The 25,131-nt window shown below is 39.7% G+C and overlaps 1 protein-coding gene across 2 annotated transcripts in view; it reads left to right on the plus strand.

Moving 5' to 3' along the window:
• Positions 1–24,837, plus strand: part of MYBL1 (MYB proto-oncogene like 1) — a 34,147-nt gene extending 9,310 nt beyond the window's left edge. Inside the window, exons 4-16 of one of the 2 annotated variants that reach the window (XM_065398543.1) lie at positions 4,253–4,345; positions 6,938–7,158; positions 8,502–8,679; positions 9,364–9,438; positions 11,282–11,386; positions 14,850–15,083; positions 15,779–16,144; positions 16,679–16,821; positions 17,238–17,352; positions 21,380–21,496; positions 21,598–21,702; positions 23,305–23,484; positions 24,709–24,837. In XM_065398543.1, the coding sequence (XP_065254615.1) occupies positions 4,253–4,345; positions 6,938–7,158; positions 8,502–8,679; positions 9,364–9,438; positions 11,282–11,386; positions 14,850–15,083; positions 15,779–16,144; positions 16,679–16,821; positions 17,238–17,352; positions 21,380–21,496; positions 21,598–21,702; positions 23,305–23,484; positions 24,709–24,837 (2,061 nt within the window). The remainder of the gene's footprint in view (positions 1–4,252; positions 4,346–6,937; positions 7,159–8,501; positions 8,680–9,363; positions 9,439–11,281; positions 11,387–14,849; positions 15,084–15,778; positions 16,145–16,678; positions 16,822–17,237; positions 17,353–21,379; positions 21,497–21,597; positions 21,703–23,304; positions 23,485–24,708) is intronic. The other variant, XM_065398544.1, reaches the window with a different exon arrangement.
• Positions 24,838–25,131: the final 294 nt, after the last annotated feature.

Below are 25,131 nucleotides of genomic sequence, written 5' to 3' on the forward strand. Positions count from 1 at the left end.
CTCCTGGATCAGTAACTGGTTAAAAGATAGGAAACAAATGGTAGGAATAGATGGTCAGTTTTCAGAATGGAGAGGTGTCCCCCAGGGGTCTGTGCTGGGACAAGTACCGTTCAGCATATTCATAAATGATCTGGAAAAAGGGGTAAACAGTGAGGTGGCAACATTTGCAGATGATACAAAACTACTCAAGATAGTTGAAGTCCAAAGCAGACTGTGAAGAGTTGCAAAGGGATCTCACAAAACTGGGTGACTGGACAACAAAATGGCAGATGAAATTCAATGCACATTGGAAAACATAATCCCAACTATACATATATAATGATGGGGTCTAAATTAGCTGTTACCACTCAAGAAAGAGATCTTGGAGTCATTGTGGATAGTTCTCTGAAAACATCGGCTCAATGTGTAACGGCAGTTAAAAAAGCAAACAGAATGTTGGGAATCATTAAGAAAGGGATAGATTGAGGTGGACAAACTCTTTGGCCCGAGGGACACATCTGGGTATAGAAATTGTATGGCGGGCTATGAATACTCACAAAATTGGGGTTGGGGTGTGGGAGGGGGTGAGGGCTCTGGCTGTGGGCGCAGACTCCGGGGTGGGGCCAGAAATGAGTTCAGGGTGTGGGAGGGGGGGTGAGGGTGCAGGCTGGGGATGAGGGGTCTGGGCTGTAGGAGGATGCTCCAAGCTGGGACTGAGGGGTTTGGAGGGTGGGAGGGGGATTGGGGCACGGGGGGTGAGGGCTGGGGGTGCAGGCTCTGGGGTAGGACTGAGGATGAGGGGTTTGGGGTGCAAGAGGGTGCTCCAGGCTGGGACTGAGGGGTTTGGAGGGCAGGAGGGGGATCAGGGCTGGGGTTTGGGCGTTGGGGAAGGCTCATGGGTGCAGGCTCCGGGCAGTGCTTACCTCAAGCAGCTCCCGGAAGCAGCGGCATGTCCCCCCACCCCTCCGGCTCCTATGTGGAGGCGCGGTCAGGCAGCTCTGCTGCATGCTGCCTCATCCACGGGCACCGCCCCTGCAGCTCCCATTGGCTGCTGTTCCTGGCCAATGGGAGCTGCGGGGGCAGTGCTTGGGGTGGGGGCAGCGTGCAGAGTGGAGTCCCCTGGCTGCACCTATGCGTAGGAGCCGGAGGGGGGACATACTGCTGCTTCCTGGAGCCGCTAGGAGTGGCCTCCGACCCTGTTCCCCAGGTGGAGCGCCGGAGTGGGGACATACTGCTGCTTCCTGGAGCCGCTAGGAGTGGCCTCCGACCCTGTTCCCCAGGTGGAGCGCCGGAGTGGGGCAAGCCCCAGACCCCGCTCCCCAGCGGGAGCTTGAAGGCCGGATTAAAACGGCTGGCGGGTCGGATGCGGCCCACGGACTGTAGTTTGCCCACCCCTGGGATAAATAATAAGACAGAAAATATCATACCATGGATTTTTATAGAGAGAGTATGCCCACATCTTGAATACTGCATGCAAATCTGGTCACCCCATATGAAAAAAGTTATATTGGAATTGGAAAAGGTACAGAAAATGGCAACAAAAATGATTAGGAGTATGGAACAGCTTCCGTATCAGGAGAGATTAATAAGACTGGGACTTTTCATCTTGGAAAAGAAAATGATAGAGGTCTATAAAAATCATAACTGGTGTTGAGAAAGTAAATAAGGAAGTGTTATTTACTCAGAACACAAGAGCTAGGGGTCACCAAATTAAATTAATAGGCAGCAGGTTTAAAACAAACAAAAGGAAGTATTTCTTCACACAAGGCAGAGTCAATCTGTGGATTTCTTTGCCAGAGGATGTTATGAAGGCCAAGACTATAACAGGGTTCAAAAAAGAACTAGATAAGTTCATGGAGGATAGGTACATCAATTGCTATTAACCAGGATGGGCAGGGATGCAAAACCATGCTCTGAAGTGTCCCAGCCTCTGTTTTGTCAGAAGCTGGGAATGGGCGAGAGGATGGATCACTTGATGATTTCCTGTTCTGTTCATTCCATCTGAAGGACCTGGCATTGGTCGCTGTCAGAAGACAGGATACTGGGCTAGATGGACCATTGGTCTGTCCCAGTGTAGCCGTTCATATGTTCTGTGTTCTTATCTTGGGGTTGGGGAGAGGACAGAGAGGTATGTCAGGTGCCCTTTGGTAGCCTACAGCAATGATGAGTCACCTTAATGGGTGATGGTATAGATAGTCCTTGCTTTCAGTGCTGCTGTCTTGGTGATGAATTCCATCTTAGGTTTTTAACTCAGATAATGACTAGATACAAGGTAATACGTCTTTTAAATGTGTTTACAGCAGCTGATATAATAAGGCCCGCTGTAAATCACAATTTCAGAAGGCATGGAAATGCCCTCAAACCATGATCTCTTAAATATTCTTTTAAAAGATAAATGTCTACAACAGTTTTTAACAGAAACAACTGCCTTAGCTAGTCAATTTCAAGGAGAGAATAAATTTTACAAGTAACATTAGTCAATTTCAAGGATTAAATTTAGTTACAAAATTCATTCCGTGCAACCTCCATGAAATTCAATACTTTGCCATTTAGACTGTTGTGATTTTTTTTTTTTTTAAAATTGTGATTTACACAGGGTTCTAGTTATAAACTGAATGAGGTGTTAACTTCAAAAACATTTTAGGAAGTTCACATGATAGAAACGTGACAATTTACTAAAATAACAGTCAAGAAATTGTTTTAAGTACTGGCTAAAATTAAATTTGGTTGCCTAAAATTCATCTCCTAAATGAAAGTGGACAGAAGTTTTCAAAGCTGCTGAACACCTGCATCTCATGCTGGCTTCAATGGCGTTTGTGAAACCTTAGTGCTTCTGAATCTAAGGCTCCTTATAGACAGGTGGCTAATTATGGATCTTAGGGGACTACCCTTAGGCACGCAGGTGTGAAAACTTTTGGCTTTTCTCTTCCTTCCTCCTCCTCCTCCATCAGAGACTAACCTTTTTTGGTGGAGATAGTGTGTGTGTGTGTGTGTGTGTGTGAGTGCAAGTAGGGGTGTTTCTTGTATTTTCTCAAAGATGCTTGAATAAAAAATACAAATAGGTTAGAGGATGACCAAACTTAATGGTGTGCAGTTGCATTGCAGAAATCTAATTAGTTAATGCTTGTAAATTGTTTTGAACATACAAAATGACTTTAGGACCTTAGAGGGAAAGGGAGGAAAATACAGTAACTTTCCCCAAGCTAAGAGGTTCCTAAAACCTACTTGTAGGGAGAAGGAAATGAGCCGAAGCTGACGAGATTGATAAAGGTGTGGTGGTTAACTTTTTTTTTAAAGGCAAGGACAGGATCAATTATAGACCAATGTGATTCTAACTCTTAAAAACTTGGGGTTGTTTGTGTTTTTTAAGTCTTTATGGGGGTCTGCCTGGTTTGAGGACTAATCTCACCTCAGTAGCTGGGTGGGTGCCCCCGAAGACTCCCTTTTGGTAGCATCAAAGGAAATCAGCCTAACTGCTGAAAAGAGAAGTTACTTAGTTGCTATGTGGCAGTGGGGGGATCAGTTAAGGGGACCCCCCCAACCAGCCTGGGAAAAATATAGGGAAGGATCAAGCATCCATTCCCAAAGTCAAATAGTAATTGTGGGCAGGAACTGTACCTGTGATCTGTTGCTGATATTCTTTATTTAAAAAAAAAAAAAAGTAGGCAGGGCTAGGGTGTTCTGTAGATATGACCTCTACAGAAATCTGTGGTTCTGTGACAGGTTATTGGCACTGAATTTGAAAGGGTTTTGTAGTCAGTCTGTTAAACTCTTTAGCTTTGCCTTGACCAAAAAAGTGGCAGAGTGTAGCTATCGTGCTAGCTAAGCCTGACTGAAATGCAGCTCATTTTTTGGTCAAAGGCAGTACCCAAGTGCTTTGTCTTATGTGACCTTGGGAGGGGCCATGAGGACATAAAGCGCATGTGCAGTGCCCTAATGGTTACTGTTGTAGTAAAAAAAGTCTCTGGCTTTTTGTGCACAAGGCAGCAACATATTGAGTGTAATACATATCTCTACATCTCGAAGAACAAGTACAGAATGGGTAAGTAACTTTTTCATAACAAAAAGAGCTCAACTATAATAGTGGCTAGGAAGCTCAGTGATTGAATCTTTGCCACTTTGGAATAACCTGTGTAATGCTAATCATCTATAGTTCATTATTTAGTTGTACACTTGGCATTAGTCAAAACTATTACTGTTTGCTAGGAAAATGGTTTAGAAAACTGTCTATAAAGATGATCTTTAGCAAAGTTGTTTTTTAAAACTGTTTCAGAATCGTTCGGATTTTCAGTGCCAGCATCGCTGGCAGAAGGTTCTAAACCCAGAATTGATTAAAGGTCCCTGGACTAAAGAAGAGGATCAGAGGGTAATGGAACCTATTTCACATTGTGCTTGGTTATTTTTTGACTGTAGCAAAAGCATATCAAGACTTCTTTCTGTGTTGTCTCCTCCCTACCCCAATTACCATGGTTTTGTTGGATTCTCAGATCCCAGATGACACATACTAGATTGAATTGGCCTTGTTAGCACTACAAAAAGTAATTTTTCCCTCTGATATTCACCCCTTCTTGTCAACTGTTGGGAATAGGAAACTTCCACCTTGACTGAATTGGCCCTGTTAGCACTGTCCTCACACTTGGTAAGGCAACTCCCATCTCTTCATGTGCTGTAATATATATATCTGCCTGCTGTATTTTTCACTCCATGCATCTGATTAAGTGGGTTTTAGCCCACGAAAGCTTATGCCCAAATAAATTTCTTAGTGTCTAAGGTGCTACAAGGACTCCTTGTTGTTTTTTGTACATACTAGCTAGTTCACTATGTTACGCTGGGTATATGCCACTTCCCTGGATGACATAAAATGTCTGCTCAGGTGTTTATCATTTCCCCATGCTAGTTGAACAGCTTCTCTTCTTCACTGAGTAGAAGAGACCTCTGTGTTTGGAACTGACATTCATAGGCCATAATCTGGCCTGTCTTACACCTTGTGCTCCCCCAGACCACCAGACGTAACAGATGACCTGCCCTGATGGGGGGAAATGGATTTGTATTCTCTTGTGAAAGACGCTTATAAGACTTAAAAAAAAAAAAAAATGAAAACAAAACCCTTCCCTTTTTCTGCCTGTTACGTATAGTATTAATATAGTATTAATTCACATCTTGTCTGTTTTCTATGAAAACAGAACCACTGGAAAACTAAGAGGATTGACATAACAGATACCAAACAAGTGAAACCTGAGTGAGAGTGGAAACGATTTTTATTCAAACTGTTTAAAACCCATAAGTGTTTAAAAAGAAAAAAATACCGTTTTTAAACAGTTGGAATAAAAAATCATCCCCTCCTCTTACAGCTTTACTTAATATCTCATTTGGTGATGATCTCAGTTCTTCAGTTACATACAGCCTTCCAGGAAAAACAGACAAGACCTTTCATTACTAATGTGTAAAACAAGCAGCGTGCACACACACTTCGTTACAAGAAGTATAGAATTCTAGAATTGTAGGACTGGAAGGGACCTCTAGAAGTCAAGCAGGACTAAGTATTATCTAGACCAGTGGTTCTCAACCTTTCAGGGGTTCCGCGGAGGCCTGCAGCTGAAACCTGGTGCCCCAAGCCCCAGTGCTGAAGCCAGGAATGGTATGCATGCCTGAAGCTGGTGGCGGTCCCCCCCCCCAAAAGCTGGGAGCGGTGTCCCCCCGCAAGCCGGGAGCGGCACTTGGGGCTGAAGCTGGCAGCAGTCCCCCCTCACCCCCAAGCTGGGAGCGGCGCATGTGGCTGAAGCTGGCGGCGGTCCCTCGCCTCCAGCAGGGAGCGGTGTGGGGCTGAAGCTGACAAACCTCCCTCCCTCCTCTTCCCCCCCCCCCCAAAACAAGGAGGGACTGATGCTGGGAGCCCCAGCACCCAACCCCCACTGAAGCTGGGAGCCCCCTCCCAACCCCTAGCTACCCCCCCGGCCTGCACCCTGAGCGGTTTTCAAACCTTTTGAACTGTGTCCTCCCTTGGAGTTATAGTTTTTGGTTGCATCCCCCCACAGCCCAGACAGGCTGGGTGGCCACCTGAGTGAGTCAGGGGGTGGAGGTGGTGCTCCCTGGACCCCGCTGTGCAGAGCTGGCTTGAGCCCTGCCAGCCCTTGCCCCCCCCCAAATTAAAAGTAAAACTATGCCTATGCCCACGACCCGCCCAGAGCCCCGAGTTCCCTGCCCCCACGGGTCCCTGACATTTTTATAGCGTGTTGAGGGGGGCCTTAGCAAGAAAAAAGTTGAGAACCCTTGATCTAGACCATCCCTGAAAGGTGTTTGTCTAACCTGTTCTTTAAAATCTCCAATGACAGATATTCCACAACCTCTCTAGGCAATTTATTCCAGTGCTTAACTACCCTGACAGGAAGTTTTTCCTTAAGTCCAACCTAAACTGCCCTTGCTGCAATTTAAGCTCATTGCTTCTTGTCCTATTCTCGGATGTTAATGAGAACAATTTACTTCCCTCCTCCATGTAACAACCATTTATATACTTGAAAACTGTTATGACCCCTCAGTCTTTTCTTCTCCAGACTAAACAAACCAAATTTTTTCAATTTTCCCGCAAGGTCCTGTTTTCTAGGCCTTTAATCATTTAATCAAGTAATTTAAGTATTTGCCAGTGCCAGTGCATCAGTTGGTCAGCATATATTTTTCTACAGCTAATATTGCCTTCACAACATAGTCTCCCTTAACTTTAGAAGCAGGAGTTTATACATAATTCTGAAACCAGGATTCCTGCCAATGACTTTTGAAAGCACCATGACTGTTTGTCTCTATAGGCCTTTTCTAATCCTTAACTTAATTTTTTTAACAAATCAGTTTTATTATTCATCTTTTGAGATGTTAATTTCACAAATGCTCTTTAATAGGATTTCAAATCTAATTTTTCAAACATACTAAATTGTCTATCATTGCTACTGTTTGATTTGTGTTCCAGGTTATTGAACTAGTTCAGAAGTATGGTCCAAAACGCTGGTCTTTAATTGCAAAACACCTAAAAGGGAGAATAGGCAAGCAGTGCAGAGAGAGATGGCATAACCACCTCAATCCTGAGGTAAAGAAATCTTCATGGACAGAAGATGAAGACAGAATAATCTATGAAGCTCACAAGCGTTTGGGAAACAGATGGGCTGAAATTGCAAAACTTCTTCCTGGAAGGTGCTTTTCAACATTTTTGTATTAAATGTAAGAGTATGAAAGCCTGTTGTTACAAGGTCTTTCCAAAATCCATGTAACTAATGTAACGGTAATCTAAATGTAAACCAAAAAAAAAAAAAAAAAATCCACAGAAACCTAATTGTCTTCCTATGGATTTTTGTGGTGTTTGCCAAAATTTAAGTTCTGCTTAAAAAAACAACAAAGCTTATGTCTTCTAGTTAAAGATCACACTTGTGATTAAGCAATGATTTCTTGTTTGTTGCCAGACCCACAAAAACATTATCAGCTGGAGTAATGTGAACTTCCTCCATTTATATCGTTCAAATGCCAACACTGTTAACTGTTTTACTAATAAATACAATACCTATCACATCCTGATTTTTCCATCTGTTTTTAAGGACATTGCAAGGCAAAATGTTGCTAGAATATGTGCGTATTCTGACATCCAAAAAGGTGGTTAAATGTGATGGGGATACATTTTTGGCTTTTCACTGAAGACACATGCCCCCAAAACACCCAATCCTAAACAAACTTTGAAAAAGATCTTGGGCAAGCTTACTGTAATTAAAGTGTTTTAAAAAGTGCAATTTCTAATCTTTCTAGTTTTTTTTATTTACTTTTCTCCACAGGTTAGCTAACTTGTGACAAATTCAGAGTCAGATTGTGAGCCCCTTACTCAGACTGCTAAATTAATTGTATGAGTAGCTCAGTTGAAGTCAGTGGGACTTCTTATGTAACTGCTCAACATTGAGAGTAAAGGGCTTGCTAACTGTCAATTTGTTACAAGTTTTGAAATGTATTCTACAAAAATCTGTAGATACCCTCATTTTTTTTTTTTTTTATTTAAATCCTTACTCTTACTCTGCAAGTAGTCTAATGAACTTCAGTGGGACTGAAGAGCAGGGTATTCATCTTGAGTAGTGGTGCAAGAATTTGGCCTCCATGTGTGGTAGTTAGCTGAGAAAGTATCTAATGAATTTTTGGGTGATTCTAATTCATTTTTAAAGAAATTATAGATCCAAAAGTAATTGTTCAAAGTTCTGCAGGAATTAAATTGTGGGGTATTTTTTTAACAACTTTATATTTGATAAAGTTAGAGGTGAAAAAAGTATGGTCATATAGCATATCCAGCTGTTGAGGTATCCAGTCAAGAAAAAGATGTTCCTCACCAGTTAGGGAAGTGGTGAAATGTATGTGATGAGTAAAAAAAAATTATTAGTGTAATTTATGAAGTTTGCAATGTGATGGGGGTGGTTTGTAAAGTTGTGTAATTTACCTAATTAAAAATTTGTTCCTGAAATAATTTGATTTCCATATCTTCCTACTATATGACTTTGTTTTAGGACAGACAATTCAATAAAAAATCATTGGAATTCCACTATGCGACGAAAAGTGGAACAGGAAGGATACTTACAAGATGGAATCAAGACTGAGCAGCCTAGTTCATCAAAACTTCAACACAAACCTTGTGCCACTGTAGAACACTTACAAACCCAAAATCAGTTTTACATACCTGTTCAGGCACAAGTAAGTTTTAAATGTACATACAAAAATTAATTCGTTGCACTGTATATTTCTTCTATACTGTTGGCATATTATAAAATATAAGTTGGTCTCTGAAGAGGCCACCTGTCGACTTAATTTTGACCTAAATTATGTTTTGTAAAAGGAAACATAAAAACCTTTTACTGTTAGAACTGTTTCCATGATATGTTTTAAATTCAGTAGGGTAGTTGTTTTCTAACTAAAATTTCCTAGCAGTGTTCCCCAATCAAACCCTGCAATTCTAAAAGCTTGAAAGTGCAACTGTCTTCCTTCATTTTTGTTTTCACGCTGAAAAAATACTTCAAAGTAGAAATGCAGACTGGATTTTAAACTGTATCAAGTATTAGTAAGATGTTTTAAAACATTTTTTTAACTTGAATGTTGCTTTAAAATGTGACTGCAGTGCAAATTTCAGTCTTCTGCTCAAGCTAAAATCAGGCTACATAGTTTGGCAATTTTTTCCAGTTTCAAAATTATTTATCAAGTTTGAAAATACAGTCTGTAAAATAAAAGATCATTTAATTGAAGTCAGTTTTCAGCCATTTAGTAATTTAAGTTTTCTAAACTCTCTAATTAAAACTCTACTATTTTCTAAAATTTGAATCAGTCTCTAAAGTTGTTTTTTATAATGTGCAAAGATAATTTTTTGAATTCTTTTAGATTCCAAGTTACCAGTATGTGTCATCAGAAGGCAGCTGTATAGAACATGTTTCAACTTCTTCAAACTTTATTCAGGTAATTTTCATTGGCTATTGTAAATGAAATAAGGTTAGAGTTTGACTTATTCTGTCTCATTGCTTAGCCTGATAACACAAGGATTCTGTTATTTATTTTTAAAGTTGTAAGTCATCACATTTTTTTAATTTAAGGCCTTGACCATTCAGCTAAATCTTCATTGGTGGACCTCTGTCGCCATGCAGAACCCTATCGACTTAAGGGGTGCTGTACAGGAGCAGGAGTCTTCCTGCATAGACCCAATTGCAGGATTGGTGCCTAAGATTGTATTTGTGCCTTTTTTTCTTGAAAAAGCTGTTGCGACTTTACAGGATCATAGTACTGTACTGAGAAATGAAAGGAGTCCCCATCCCCTTCAAGTGCAGGCTGCAGTTGCTCATCAGAGGATGCCTGTTTATTTCTGATATATGGAAATGTGATCAACTAATTCAGATCTGCCCACTAATTAAATCCTTTGGTCTAACTTCTGTCCCTGACTATGTGCATAGCTCCCATTAAATTTAGCCAAAGGCTGTGTTTTGCTTTTTATGTGTGCAGCATATGTATTACTGTAGACCTAAGCAATTGAAAGATTCATCTAAAATGTATTAAGCCCATGTAGTAAATAAATCAGTAAGCTTATTTTATTCATATAATTTTTCTCGCCTCTTCTGGGTAATCTAAACCTTTGTCAATCTTCACAAAGCAAAACCAAAAGTTTTATGTTGGATGTATTGGTATTCAGAGCAGAAAAACGTTTGAATTAACTTGTTAGAAGAAAAACTTCCTTTGTGAAATGCTCATGATACACTCGGTACCATCATAAATATTGTGCGCTGCAAGGAGCCTTCTGTTTGTGAGATGGCATTCTGGGATATTGTTAATAGACTAGGAAATGGCAGAAAATGCATACATTTGGAAAAACTAAGCTAAATAAACTAACTTTTTTGTACGGCATGTTCCTCTCACAGTTAGATAGGCATTGATTTCTGTGAAGAACGCCTTTAACTTTGATTTTTGCTATGTAGTTCATCTTTAAATAAAATTGTCCATTCCTCCTTCCTGCCACCCTTGGTGTGGATGCAAACCATGATTGAATGCCCTAGGATAGCCTTGAAAGAAGCAGGAGACACTGTTAACCCACTCTAGATATTACTATATATAGAGAGAGAGAAATTAAAAATGCCGCCTTCTTTTAAGACACTTTTTAAACTCTAACTTAGTAACTATATTTGAAACTTATCATTTACAGTTTAACACAATTTAATTCCTGCAGAACCATATTGACCATGATTTTAAAAACTTGTCTAAGCTATACTTGTTTCTCCAAAAACTTCCTTGTTTTTGTTACAATCAGTCCACTTCCACTGGTGGGAGCACTAGTGTAGACAGAACACCAGAAACTCTTGGTGTTTGAAACCCATGTCATGCAGATCTATTTTGAGTAGGGTTAGCCACACAGCTGCTTAAAATGCAGGTGGTCATCTGGAGTGTGCTCTATACTTCTCTTTCCCCGGGTACTTCCACTAAAGCTAGAACGGGGGAATTTTTGTCATAGAAGCCTAGTATAGCATGCTGAATGTTCACAAACAGTACTAAAACTTATTAGAGAGCTAGCATGATTTCTGCATGCATAAATTGAAAATCGCACATCTGTCTGTGCTGGGCACTGAAATCATGCCAAAACCGTGCAATTGACAACCTTATTCTAAAATGGTTGTCAAGCGTGGCTTTGTAGCTTACATAGTTCTGCTCCCAGCATGTGCAGGATGTAAGCAAGTAGAAGTCTAGCTAGTAAAGGGAAGCCTTACATTTATTACGTTCTATTAACAGCTTCTATCCTGTTTTCTAATACCCTTTTCAGCATCCATTTGTTGATGATGATCCTGATAAAGAAAAGAAAATAAAGGAACTTGAGTTGCTCCTTATGTCAGCTGAGAATGAAATCAGAAGAAAGCGAGTATCATCTGTAAGGACTGTGCATTTGTATAAATACGTGCATTGGCTTTACACAAAGATTGATCAGCAGTTCGTTAATGGATGCTAGTAATTCTATAATAGCTTTAATATGCTCTTCCAAAACTGATCAAACTTGGTGTACATGTAGGACTTTAATTTGGGGAATGTACATTATTTTTCTTTTAACATGGTGTTTTTAACTTGAGGTAAATACTGTAGTATAGTCAAGTGCTTTTTATTTTCCGTAATCCTAGAGAAAGAGATGACTTTTAGAATGGTAATTTCACCTGCTACTGGTTTCACTCAGCCCTTATTTGAGATCCACTCCAGCAACACTTCATGTACTGAGTAATTGTGTTACTTTCGAAGGGGTAACCATGTGAATAAGGGCTGCAAAATTTTGTTGGTTTAAGAACAGCCCAGAATTGAAAGTACTTATTTCCATAGATAAACCATTTAGTTGATCAACATAGATAATGAAAAATGTTTTTCAATATTTTGCTATATCTGATTTTCTACCATTGACTCTCAGAAAAGATAGCAAAGGAGACCTATGGTTAGAGCACTACCAAATTCACGGTCTGTTTTGGTTAATTTCATGGTCATAGGATTTTAAAAATTGTAAATTTCATGATTTCAGATATTTAAATCCGAAATTTCACGGTGTTGTAACTACAGGTCCTGACCCAAAAGAGGATTGTAGGGGGGTGATCGCAAGGTTATTGTAGGGGAGCGGGTTTGCGGTATTACCACCCTTACTTCTGTGCTGCTGCTAGTGGCAGCACTGCATTCAGAGCTGGGTGCCTGGAGAGCAGTGGCTTCTGGCCAGAAGCCCAGCTCTGAATGCAGTGCACTGCAGAAGTAAGGATAGCATGGTATGATACTGTCACCCTTACTTCTGCACTGCTGCCTTCAGAGCTGGGCACTCGGCCAGCAGTTGCCACTTTCCAGCCGTCCAGCTCTGAAGGCAGCAACACAGAAGTAAGGCTGGGATAGTATGGTATTGTCGCCCTTAAATCTGTGCTGCTGCTGGTCTCCGGCCACCCAGCACTGAAGGCAGTGCAGATGTAAGGGTGGAAATACTGTGACCTCCCCCGTGCAACCCCTTTTTGGGTCAGGACCCCCAGTTTGAGAAACACTGGTCTCCCACGTGAAATCTGTATAGTATAGAGCAGGGGTCTCAAACTCAGTTTATCTTAGGGCTAGTGCCAGTCCTCAAATCCTCCCAATGGGCCAATAATGTCACTCATGCTGCCCAGAACCCGCTCCCCCCTCCAAACTCCGCCCCCCACTTGCCTAAGGCTCTGGGAGGGAGTTTGGGTGGGGGAGGAGGTTTGGGGTAGGGGATTGGGATGCAGGGTGCAGGCTCTGGGAGGGAGTTTGGTGGTGGGAGGGGGTGTGGGAAGGGGGTGCAGGCTCTCGGAGGGGATCGGGGGTGCGGTGCTTACCTGGGGCTCCAAGGCGGGGCGGGGGGCCTCCACACGCTGCTGCCCCCGGCACCGCCCCCACAGCTTCCCATTGGCCACAGGAGCACTCGGGGTGGGGGCAGCGTGTGGAGGCACAGTCCTGCCCCGCCCCGGGGCCGCAGGGAGGGGCCAGCAGCCACATGGAGCGAGTGCGCAGGAAGCTGCCCAGCTCTGCTGTGCTGCCGGTGGTGGGCGGGGCCCCGGGCCCTTTTAAATCACCTGAGGGATGTGGGGGGGGGGGGGGGGCAGGCGGGACCAAGGGAGAGACCCGGCCCCAAAATTGCTGGAGCCCCGTGGTCCATATTGGGGCGGTTCTCAGGCTGCAGATGGCCCGTGGGCCTAGACTTTGAGACCTCTGGTATAGGGTAAAAGTACACAAAAGACTAGATTTCACGGGAGAGACCAGTTTTCAGTCTGTGACACGTTTTTCATAGCTGTGAATTTGGTAGGGCCCTACCTATGGTCCAGTAGAACATTAGTGTTCTCTGCAGTTCCTACATGTATTTACAATCTGAAACACCACGGAGTTCATAAGGGGACATTTATTTAAAAAAAAAAAACTTTCACCTGCCATGCAAACTTTAATGATCTATAAAGGGGAAGTGAGTAGTGAAGCAGCAAAATTTGCAGGAGACAAAGTTATTTAAGTTAGTCAGGACCAGCGAGGACTGTGAGGAACCTCAGGAAAGACTGAAACAATCTAGGTGAGTGGGCAACACAATTACAAATGAAGTTCAATGTCAATAAATGCAAAGTAATGCACATTGGAGGGGAAAAGAGAAGAGTAACGAAAATTATCAAGGGCCTGGAAACACTGTCATGTGAAAAGAGATTTAAAAGTTGGGGATTGTTTACCTTAGAAAGGAGACAGATAAGAGGGAGGGGACATGATGCAAGTATGCAAAATAATGAATGGCATATATAAAGGTAGATCAGGAACTTCTGTTCTCCATCTCTCAAGACAAGAACAAGGGGACGTCGTATGAAATTAAAAGGTGGTAAATTCAAAACTGATAAAATACTTTCTATCACACAACACTTATTTTGACTATAGAGCTTGTTGCCACAGGATGTTGTGGACACCAAGAAATTAGCACGTTTGCAAAAGGGAATGGACGCTAATGTGGATATCAAAAATATCCAGAGTTGTCATTTAATGATGAATTTTGGAAGGAATATGAAACCTCGTGCTTCAGGGCTTAAACAGTTCTCTAATGGAGACCCTGATGATAGCTATCTTTGAGGTCCAGGGGGTAACAGCAGACTATCCCACATCTGCCTACTGTGGAATTCTTCCTCTCTCCTCCTCAAACATGTGGTACTGGCTACTGTCAGAGATAGGATACTGGACTAGATGGACTCTGGTCTGATCCAGTATGATAATTCCAATGTCTCTTCGTAAGCACTATGGTATAATGGAGCATGAGAAGCTGGAAATGAAGTAGGCTATAAACAAAATAACATCACTTTATTAGTCAGCAATGAAACAAAATAGCATAATCAGTAAAAAGTAAAGTCAACTTTAAAATAGAAAATTTTTAAGAATGAAATATTTTAACCTGAAAATGTGCCTTTGAACTATTATGTAGATGACATTGATAATGTCTCAATGTTCAGGAGAGTGGGGAAGCTTACATCACCAGTGACTTTCATCGTGAGCAATAGGGAACCATACATAAATATATATGAAATAGAATTTCAATCATAGTAATGAGTAGAGGGTAGTAAAGGAATAAATATAAGAGAAGGGGAAAGTTGAATGTGTCCTGTAAACTTAAGGGAAATAATGTAATTGCATTACTTCAAAAAGTAAGTTGGCTGGGGAAAGGTGGGGAGATCATTGAGCTGAATAAAACTGTTGTAGTGTACATCCACTGGAGAATGGTAAAAGTACTATACAATGTGTCCATAATAGTATGTTTATGAAACTTGCCCCAAAATCATGTTTGTTTTATTTTCAATTTCTAATTTGAATAAAACATCAACACATTTCTATTATACTACTAGCAAACTGGAAGTTTCTCTAGCTGGTCTGGAAGCTTCATCATGGAAGATAGTATGACTAATACTCTAAATAGCCTTGAGGAACAAACAAGTGAGTTTTACAGTATGGATGAGGCCCAGGGCACATCTGCGCAGCAGAATTCACCCACCAAGTACCTAGCTGTGGAGGCGAATGCAGTGTTGTCATCTCTACAGACCATTCCAGAATTTGCAGAGACACTAGAGCTTATTGAATCTGTAAGTTGGGATGTGTGATTCTCTAGTTTTCAATAAAGATGCAATCCGTTTATATTTGGGTATGTTCATATTTGCACAGTACATATGTAAAATGTTTGAAATTACTTCATACAGTACCGATAGGTATAGTTTCACTACTGTTGATTGCTTTGCTTTATTGGAAGTCATGAGTGAATTGTACTGAAAAGAAACTATATAAAATTATCTGGTTGTGTAAGAGGGGTAGGGGAAATATTTAATCCAGAGTGTAATGCCTTAGTTACAAGCTTGATATAACTGAGTTAAATTGACATTTTTTTACTGGAATGCCAGAAGCTGGGGTAGCTGGTTGTTATAACCAAACAACCAATCTTAATTGCATCAAGCTACTTCTGTCTGGACTGTAAATGTATGCCTAAATTAGATTGTGTGTGATTGGGGTGAGTAATGAATAATGAATATATTTTTGTAGCTTTTAAAATGTGAGAATTAATACTCAATATATAACTTCTCCGAATGCTTGCAGTGAATTATAACTGGTTTCCAAAGCTCATATATAGAATGCAATATAATGAGAGAAACTGTTGCTGACTTGAAATATTCCAGACAGGAACTTTGCGATCTACAACTTCCACTTGGAACATTTCAGATAAGCAAAAATTTAGCTAAAACGTGAGTATGTCCATGCCTGAGTGTCTTGTATCCTTACATTGTAGGATCCAGTAGCATGGAGCGATGTCACCAGCTTTGACCTTTCTGAGGCTGCTAATTCCCCTGTCAAACCTGCTCCAGTAACATTAATGAGGATTCAACACAATGAAGGGGCTATGGAGTGCCAGTTTAATGTCAGTGTTGTTCTTGATGGCAAAAAAAATAGTTGTAGCAGTGGAGAAGAAGAGATTCTTTCAACATCTCCTTCCATAGCCAAGTTCAGCACTCCACCTGCTATCCTAAGGAAGAAAAAAAGATTGCGAGTTGGACAGTCACCAGTCAATGAACTGAATGACGGGTCATATAATGATGCTGTCAGTGTTGCACTAAAACAAACACCCGTAAAAACACTACCCTTTTCCCCATCACAGGTATGAATTTTTTAATACAGCTAGAAAGCTAAGATTGCAATGACCCGACACAAATTACGGGATTTTTTGAATAGTACATTGTACCTTAATTGAATGTATTAGGAAACAGCTTAGAACGTGTTAAAGGATTGGCTGAATTTAAGGGAGAGTTTTAATATGGAAGAAATGGGTTCTTTTAAAAATGGTGAAATTGGTTACCTGATTTCCTTTCTGGGACTGACCTCTACTGCAGCTTGACAACTGGGCTTCAATTTTCTTCCTGCACATACTGGAGGTTGTTCAGATTTGACTGTGTAGCTACAGGGCCTTGCCACATTCTGTGATTTTTTTTTTTTTTTTTTTTTTTTAAAAGAAAATTCAGATTGAGGTTTCACTAGTAAATTCAGCTCATATTGTGGGAATAGAGGCATATAAATTTTAAACAAGTTGTTAGAGATTTTCAATGGACATTGCATGGGAAATTGGGGGTTTTTTTTATTGCTCAACATAATGTAAGAGTTCATGTTTTGTAAGTTGGCTTAGTTTTTCTTTTAGTTTTTCAACACATGCTCCGGAAATGAACAGTTTAACCTTGAAAATCCTGCGTTTACATCAACTCCAATTTGTGGGCAGAAAGTCCTTATTACAACTCCTCTCCACAAGGAAATGACACCAAAAGACCAAAAGGAAAATGCAGGGTAGGATGACACTAAAGATCAGATCTTGAAATAAAAGCAAGATTCTGAGACTATGCAAAGCCAATTTAGCTGTATATGCAACTATTAATATTTTTAAAAGGAAGTTTAAATATTTGCATGCAAACGTAGATCGGCCTTGTTTTTCTTTGATTTCCCAAGAAGTGACTTTATTATGTTTAATTTTAATTTTCCCTTTAATCTTTTTAATATTGTACTAAATGAAAATTAGTTCAGATGTACTTGGGGCAAATGCACAGTGATGCATTTACTTGGTTGATTTTTGTGTGCCTATGTATTCCATTGTATAAAGAAGTAAACAGAATAGTAAATTTTGATGAATTTGTCATATAAGTTTAACTCTATCAGGAATCATGAAATGTTAAAATACATATGAACATTTTTCTCTGCTTGGATAGTTTTAGAACTCCAACAATTAGAAGATCTTTACTGGGTACCACACCAAGGACTCCAACGCCTTTTAAGAATGCTCTAGCTGCTCAGGAGAAAAAATATGGCCCTCTCAAAATTGTGGTATGTGATCTCTTTGCCTGTTCGTTAATGTTTCTCGTAAGTGAGTCTGAATGCCCTCACCATATAAAATATTGACTTACAAAGTGAGCCTTAACGTGAACATTTAAAAAAAAAAAATTAGTAAAATTATTAGTGTCGTTGAAAGGTGTAGAACTTTCCGATGCTGAAAGATAGTCTTCTGTTTATCCACAGGACAGTTACAGCCTGGGGCAGCAACAGTGCAGGCTTCCCCTTTCTGCCCCACCAGTATGTTCCAATCATTTTTTGAAGGGACCATCTCTAGGGGGTAAAAGATTCAGATCCCGCGCTCATTCAATTTATATCCTCTAAGGGCCTGTCTACACTACCGCTTAAGTCGATATCTCTTGCGTCACACAGGGGTGTGAAAAAACCACCCCCCGAGTGATGCAAGTTACTTTGACTTAAAGCGGAGTCTACACCGTGCTATGTCAGCGGGAGACACTCTCCCATTGACATAGCTTCTGCCTCTCGTTGAGGTGTAGTAATTTTGTTGACGGGAGAGTGCTTTCCCGTTGATGTAGAGCATCTTCATAATCTGCACTACATCAGTGCCGCTGCAATGCGGTAGTGAAGACAAGTCCTAAGAATACCATCAAGGGTAGACTTAAGCATTTTCTTTGTTTTCTTGAATCGCTATACATTAATCAATTCTCATGCATATAGCTTGAAATTACGCATGTGGTAATGCCATGATCTAAAAATATTTTAATTGTTGTCTTTATTTTTGAATCAAACCATGTTTTCCAGGCCAGAGGGTATGACAATGGAGACTTTCTGAGCTGGTGCAGATGAAAGTATGGGTGACTGTCACTTTTTGACACTTAAAAACCAAGTTAGTCCTGGTGTAAACTGGTGCAATTTCTAGTCAGTGGTAATTCAGCCCCTTCACACCGAGACTGAATTTGGTCCTTAAGGTTCTGCTCTCTGACCCAAGCATAGTCTATCACTGCACTATGGTGCTCTCGATTTAATATTTAGAAGTGGAGTATCTTTCATCCTTAGTTGTACGTTCTTAAAATAAAATCTGGAATATTCTGAGAAAAGGGAGCTTTCATGAAATGTACAACTGAGTCACATATCTTTATATAAAATGTCTGTGTGTTTGCTTTGATTCTTCTGACTTTTGTGGGTAACTTCTCTTTGCCATTGTGACCATATTGTAGCTTTACACCTATGCATTTTCAAACTAAGTCTGCTCATTTTTGCTTTGCCTCTTCCTGCTGAATTGCTTGCTGGTGCACAGGAATCTTTTGAATTTAGTTGATTTTAGGGCTGTCAATTAATTGCAGTTAACTCACATGATTAACTCAAAAAAATTAATCGCAGTTTTAATCATACTGTTAAACAATAGAATACCAATTGAAATTTATTAAATATTTTGGATGTTTTTCTACATTTTCAAATATATTGATTTCAATTACAACACATAACACAGTGTACAGTACTCACTTTATATTTTGATTACAAATATTTGCACTGTAAAAATGATAAACAAAATAAATAGTATTTTTCAATTCACCTAATACAAGTACCATAGTGCAATCTCTTTATTCTGAAAGCACAAATTACAAATGTAGATTTTTTTTTTGTTACGTAACTGCACTCAAAACCAAAACAATTTAAAAACTTTCGAGCCTACAAGTCCACTCAGTCCTACTTCCTGTTTAGCCAATCGCTAAGAGGAACAAGTTTGTTTACATTTACGGGAGATAATGCTGCCCAATTCTTTCTTACAGTGTCCCCTGAAAGTGAGAACAGAAGTTCACATGGCACTTTTATAGCCGGCATTACAAGGTATTTATGTGCCAGATATGCTAAACATTCGTATGCCCCTTCATGCTTCGGCCACCGTTCCAGAGGACATACTTCCATGCGGATAACACTCGTTTAAAAAAAATGCGTTAATTAAATTTGTGACTGAACTCCTTGGGGGAGAATTGTATGTCTCCGGCTCTATTTTACTCGCATTCTGCCATATATTTCATGTTATGGTAGTCTCTGATGATGACTCAGCACATTGTTCATTTTAAGAACACTTGCTGCAGATTTCACACAAGGCACCAATGTGAGATGTCAAAAGATAGCTACTGCACTCGACCCAAGGTTTAAGAATCTGAAGTGTCTTCCAAAATCTGAGAGGGATGAAGTGTGGAGCTTGCTTCCAGAAGTCTTAAAAGAGCAGCACTTAGATGCGGAAACCACAGAACCCAAACCACCAAAAAAGAAAATCAACCACCTGCTGGTGGCGTCTGACTCAGATGATGAAAATGAACATGTTGGTCCGCACTGCTTTGGATTGTTATCGACCCATCATCAGCATGGACACATGTCCTCTGGAATGGTGGTTGAAGCATGAAGGGACATACGAATGTTTAGCATATCTGGCATGTAAATATCTTGAAATGCCAGCTACAGCAGTGCTATGCGAATCCCTGTTCTCACTTTCAGGTGACATTGTAAACAAGAAGTGGGCAGCATTATCTCCTGCAAATGCAAACAAACTTGTTTGTCTGAGCGATTGGCTGAACGAGAAGTAGGACTGAGTGGACTTACAGGCTCTAATATTTTACATTGTTTTATTTTTGAATGCAGTTATTTTTTTGTACATAACTCTACATTTGTAAGTTCAACTTTCATGATACAAGTACTGTAGTGCAATCTCTTTATTAGGTGAATTGAAAAATATTTTTATTTTTACAGTGCAAATATTTATAATAAAAATATATTCTATGTTGTAATTGAAATCAATATATTTGAAAATGTGGAAAAAATCCAAAATATTTATATAATTAGTATTCTATTTAACAGCATGATTAATCATTATTAATGTGATTAATTGTGTGATTAAAAACTTAATTTGTTTAATTGCTTGGCAGCCCTAGTTGATTTACATTTTGTGAAATCTGACCCCTTTCCTTTCCAATCCATTATATTTTGGCTGCTCCTTTGTTCCCACAAATACTAAAGGCTGCTCAGATTCAGCCATCGGGATTGGCACCACCCTTGCTACCCTTACTCTAGATTCTAACCTCTGCTCCTCACAATGCAAATAGTAGCTCTGCACTCCTGCTTTTATCCACTACTATGTTGGCTTTTAAAGCCAAAGTTTTGGGCTTAGTGGAATCCTCTCCCCCTGCTGGTACATAGAGGGACCATCTGTATGTGAAATTATACACTGTATTTTATAGTTTAGTGCCTTATGCAAAGATATATTATTGGTGTAAATACAAATTTCTCCCCAACAAGGATCACATTTTTGTAGTGCATAAACCATAGTGCTATTTGTAGGGGATGCTTCATCCCCTGTGTGTGTGTGTGTGTGTGTGGTTTGAATTTGGAAGTATAAAGCTGGACACTTTAATCCAATAATGTACATGTTCAGTTTGAAATGTCTCCTACAAAAAGTAGCACAATGGTTTGTGCTTCCAAACAATGTGATTCTTATTGGAGAAAGTTATCATTCATAGTTCCATTGGCTAATAAACACAAACTGGTATGTAGTTTAGGTAAACTTTCTCTCTTTAGGGTTAAAATATGTTTATATACACCTCTACCTCGATATAACGCTGTCCTCGGGAGCCAAAAAATCTTACCGCGTTATAGGTGAAACCGCGTTATATTGAACTTGCTTTGATCCACCAGAGTGCGTAGCTCCCCCCCCCCGCCCCCGGAGCACTGCTTTACCAAATTATATCCGAATTCGTGTTCTATCGGGTCGCGTTATATCGAGGTAGCAGTGTACCTAATGAGAAAACAAGCTGGCTAAAAATAACTTGGAATAATACAGCATTGTTAAAATCTGTTCAGTCTTGAAATGCTAAACTGTAGATATCAAATGCAGTAATTTTTATTCCTTAATATGTTGGTGGATTTTACTGAGGCTTTCTACCTCCCATGGAGAGATGATACCTCCTTGTTATAATAACCAAAATGAATGTAAAATGTGGTGAGAACCAGCAACTGATAAATTTTCTCTGGCTTTCCCCCCCACTCCTATTTAAATTAGTCACAACCACTTGCCTTCTTGGAAGAAGATATTAGAGAGGTTTTAAAAGAGGAAACTGGAACAGACATATTCCTTAAGGAGGAAGATGACTCTGTCTATAAAAGCTGCAAGAAAGAGGTGATGGTGCAGTATGTTACTTTATTATAATAGTGGTAGCAAAAAATGGCAACTCTTAAATTGCAATCTTAAATTTTTTCTTTATAAAATGTTGATCACAGCACACTTCTGCCAAGAAAGTCAGAAAATCATTGGTCTTGGATTCTTGGGAAAAAGAAGAACTTGGTGCCCGACTCTTCACAGAAGATAATGTTTTGGATGTACAGGTTGGTATACTAATAAATAGTAGAACTGGAAGAAATTTTGATGAAAAATGGAACAAATATTTCCCCATTTTTTTTATCAGCGCTAGTAAATAGTCACCTTGGGGTCTAACTATTGACAAGTAAGAGTAAACCTGTAGCAATTTAAAAAGTAGTTGTCTCCAGTACCCGCTTGGCCTCCATGCTATGGTGTGTGGGATTATGGGTTTTGGCAATGTATGGATTGTATTGCAACTGTTGAACTTTTGCTTGTTGGATCACTGGATTCTTGGATGACATTAATGGCAGTGGGACAGGGGAAATTTTGCCTTTTTTATTAGTCAGTTTTAAGGAAGGATGGTGATGAGCAGCCCTGTTCCATCCTTGGGAAGAAGGCTGTTGGCTGTAGTACAGTCATTATAGGATGGGCAACCTTTGAAATGAAGGGGAAAAATGAGGAATTTCAATATCATAGTAAGTACGTGGAGGATCCGCCGTGGAGGAAAGATGCAAAGATTGCTGGCAATTCAACACTGCTTACAAAAAACAAAATACTTTTTTTTAAATGCTAGCAAGTGAATTTCCTACACAGTGGTTTTCTTTTATGTTTGATGGTTCTGTAAAAATTTGCATACCAAAATTCTGGCCAGTGGTGCATGGCAATGATGAAACTGGCTTGTTGAATGTATTGCTTTTGAATAAAATTTGGGAGAATATATTAAACCAGTTTTTGAAACAATCCGTCCAGTGTCTCCCTCAGTATCTGTAAACAAAAAAAAAACACTCAAAGAACTGGTGATCAGTATTAAACATGTGTTTTAATAGCAGGCTTCTAGTATAACTTTGTCTTAGTGTGGACAGAGATTTATTTTTTATAACTGTTTCTAAAACCATGCCAAGCTATCAAGTTTTATGTAACTTATTTTTAAGAAAATATAATTGAAGCTGTAGTATGAATGTATAACATAAGGGAGAAGAAAAACTGGTCCACCCTGGTCAAGGAATTAGCATCAGAACCATGCCAGCAGCAACTGTGTTTAAATTCAGTTGTTACCAATATATTTTGGATCCCAGTATAGTCTAGTACAGTGGTTCTCAACCAGGGGTTCAGGGCCCTCTGGGGACCATGAGCAGGTTTCAGGGGGTCCACCAAGCATGGCTGGCATTAGACTCGCTAAGGCCCAGGGCACAAAGCCAAAATTCTGCCACGCAGGACTGCAGCCCGGATCCCTGAGTCCCACCACCCAGGGCTGAAGCCAAAGCCTGAGCAACTTAGCTTTGTGGGGCCCTCTATGGTGTGGGGTCCTGGGCAATTGCCCTCCTTGCTACCTCCTAATATCGGCCCTGGCTTTTATATGCAGAAAAACAGTTGTGGCACAGTTGGACTATGGAGTTTTTATAGCATGTTGGGGGGGCCTCATAAAGAAAAAGGTTGATAACCCCTGGTCTAGTACTTTATACTGAATTGACACTAGTTTTCTCAGAAATGTTTACTCATTGATTCCACCTGCTACATAGTTGCTTTATTTTCCTATTTTGGTTTTTTTTGAATTAACAGTTAAAGGTTGTTTTACTAAATACTAACTTTTATTCCTCTTCCCCATTCCTCTGTCTTTTTGCCATTAGTCAGAAAATATCTATACTACATCTTTACTAATGATACCGTTGCTGGAAATACACGACAACAGATGTAATGTGACATTGGAGAAACAGGCTACAACTTCAACAAGCAAAACAAATGCAGTAATTAAAAAGAAACTGAATTCTTGTACTTCAAAAAATGTCAAAATGGAAAAGTCTCTTCAGGTCTGGATTCAAGATACTTTTTTGTTAATTTCATTACCTATTTTAACTGTTAAATGGTCTCTAATAATTTTTTAGTTTGTACCTCAGTTTTTTGATAACTGATAGGAATCTTGGCCAATATTTTTGCCACCATTATTTAGTTTGGGTCTGTTTCTGTGATTCCTGTTCAAGCTAGTAATTCGGTGATGAAAACTTACTCCATGTCTGAACTCTGGACAATTTTTAAATAAACTCTTTTTATTCAAATTACTTAAGTCAAATTTCAGAATTTATCAGTCTATTTTAGGATTGATGAAACACTTGGTAATGTTAAATGGCTAAGATTTCTCTGAAAAGTGTTTCTGTGCAGTCACAAATTTCCTTTGGGCCAGATTCTAGTTCGTGGTTACATGGCAGTAAAGGACATTTAATTCCTCACTGCTACTTATGCTAGCTCTATAATGGTCCACCACAAGTCAGGCCTGATCCAGAGACGTTCTACAGATTTGCTTCCTATGCTTGAATTTCAGTGCTCAGGTTTTCTGGGGGGTGGGCTAGTGGATAAATGATTCCCCCTCCTCCCCATATTGGTAGCCCCAATGTCCACCACCATATCCCATTCATCCCAAAATGTCTGTTTGATTCTCCCCCCCCCCTTCACAGCTGCCAAACCCTCCTTTCTGTGTTTATAAAAAAAAGTACCTTACCTCCTTTCCAGCCACCACACCCTTCCCAGCTGCCAAAGCTACTTTCTGCATTTCCTCTGAACGGCGATTACTGTGCATTGTCAATACTGCATTCTGCTGCCCTTTGAAACTGCAAAGTAAAATAAATGGGAAAACATTCTAAAAGAGGGGTTTTATTGAATTTGCTATTACAGCATCAATTATTACAGTGAATATTTCAATTCAAGAAAGCCCCTCTCTCGCTACTTCTGTTGCCTTAGAACTTTCAACCTGGCACAGAGGCACTGCTGGTGTGCTGAAAAAGCAGTAAGCTTTGTCACAGAATTTATGTACCAAGTATTGCTGAATACATGGGCCCTGACAATAAAATGTGATATTACTTGAATTTTGATTACATAAACTGTTGTGAAATTTAGTGTGGAAATAGCTTTTAAAAGAAAATCTGAATTAGGATTGTATTTAAATGCTGAAGTATTCAGATACAGCTGTTTAAAAATAAAATTTCCTTTTAACTGTTTTTTTTTTTTTTTTTTTTTTTTTTTTTACAATCTATATATAGTCAAATTGTGAGTGGGAAGCAGTTGTTTATGGAAAAACAGAAGATCAGCTTATCATGACCGAACAAGCAAGAAGATATCTGAGCACATATACAGCTTCCGGCAGCACTTCAAGAGCTCTAATTCTGTGAGGATCACTGCAACTGACAAAACCATCCCTTCCCCTTACAATTAACACTACACTGAAGGAGATTCCAGTTAAATATATGTGAATGAAGTCTCTGGGGTTTTTTTTTTTTGAGACAACCTTGTAAAGGAAAACTTCTCTTTTTAATTGACAAAACAGACATATGAAGCTTTGCCTTTTCAAGTAAGGATAGCACAAAAAATCCTGCAATTAACTTTTTTTCAATATTTTTTTAAAAAAAACAACCTAAAGCAGGGTGTAAAGAATAGTCCAAAATATTGGAGTAAATGTCGACATA

Source organism: Emys orbicularis, chromosome 2, assembly GCF_028017835.1.
Source record: "Emys orbicularis isolate rEmyOrb1 chromosome 2, rEmyOrb1.hap1, whole genome shotgun sequence".
Taxonomy (NCBI): Eukaryota; Metazoa; Chordata; order Testudines; family Emydidae; genus Emys; species Emys orbicularis.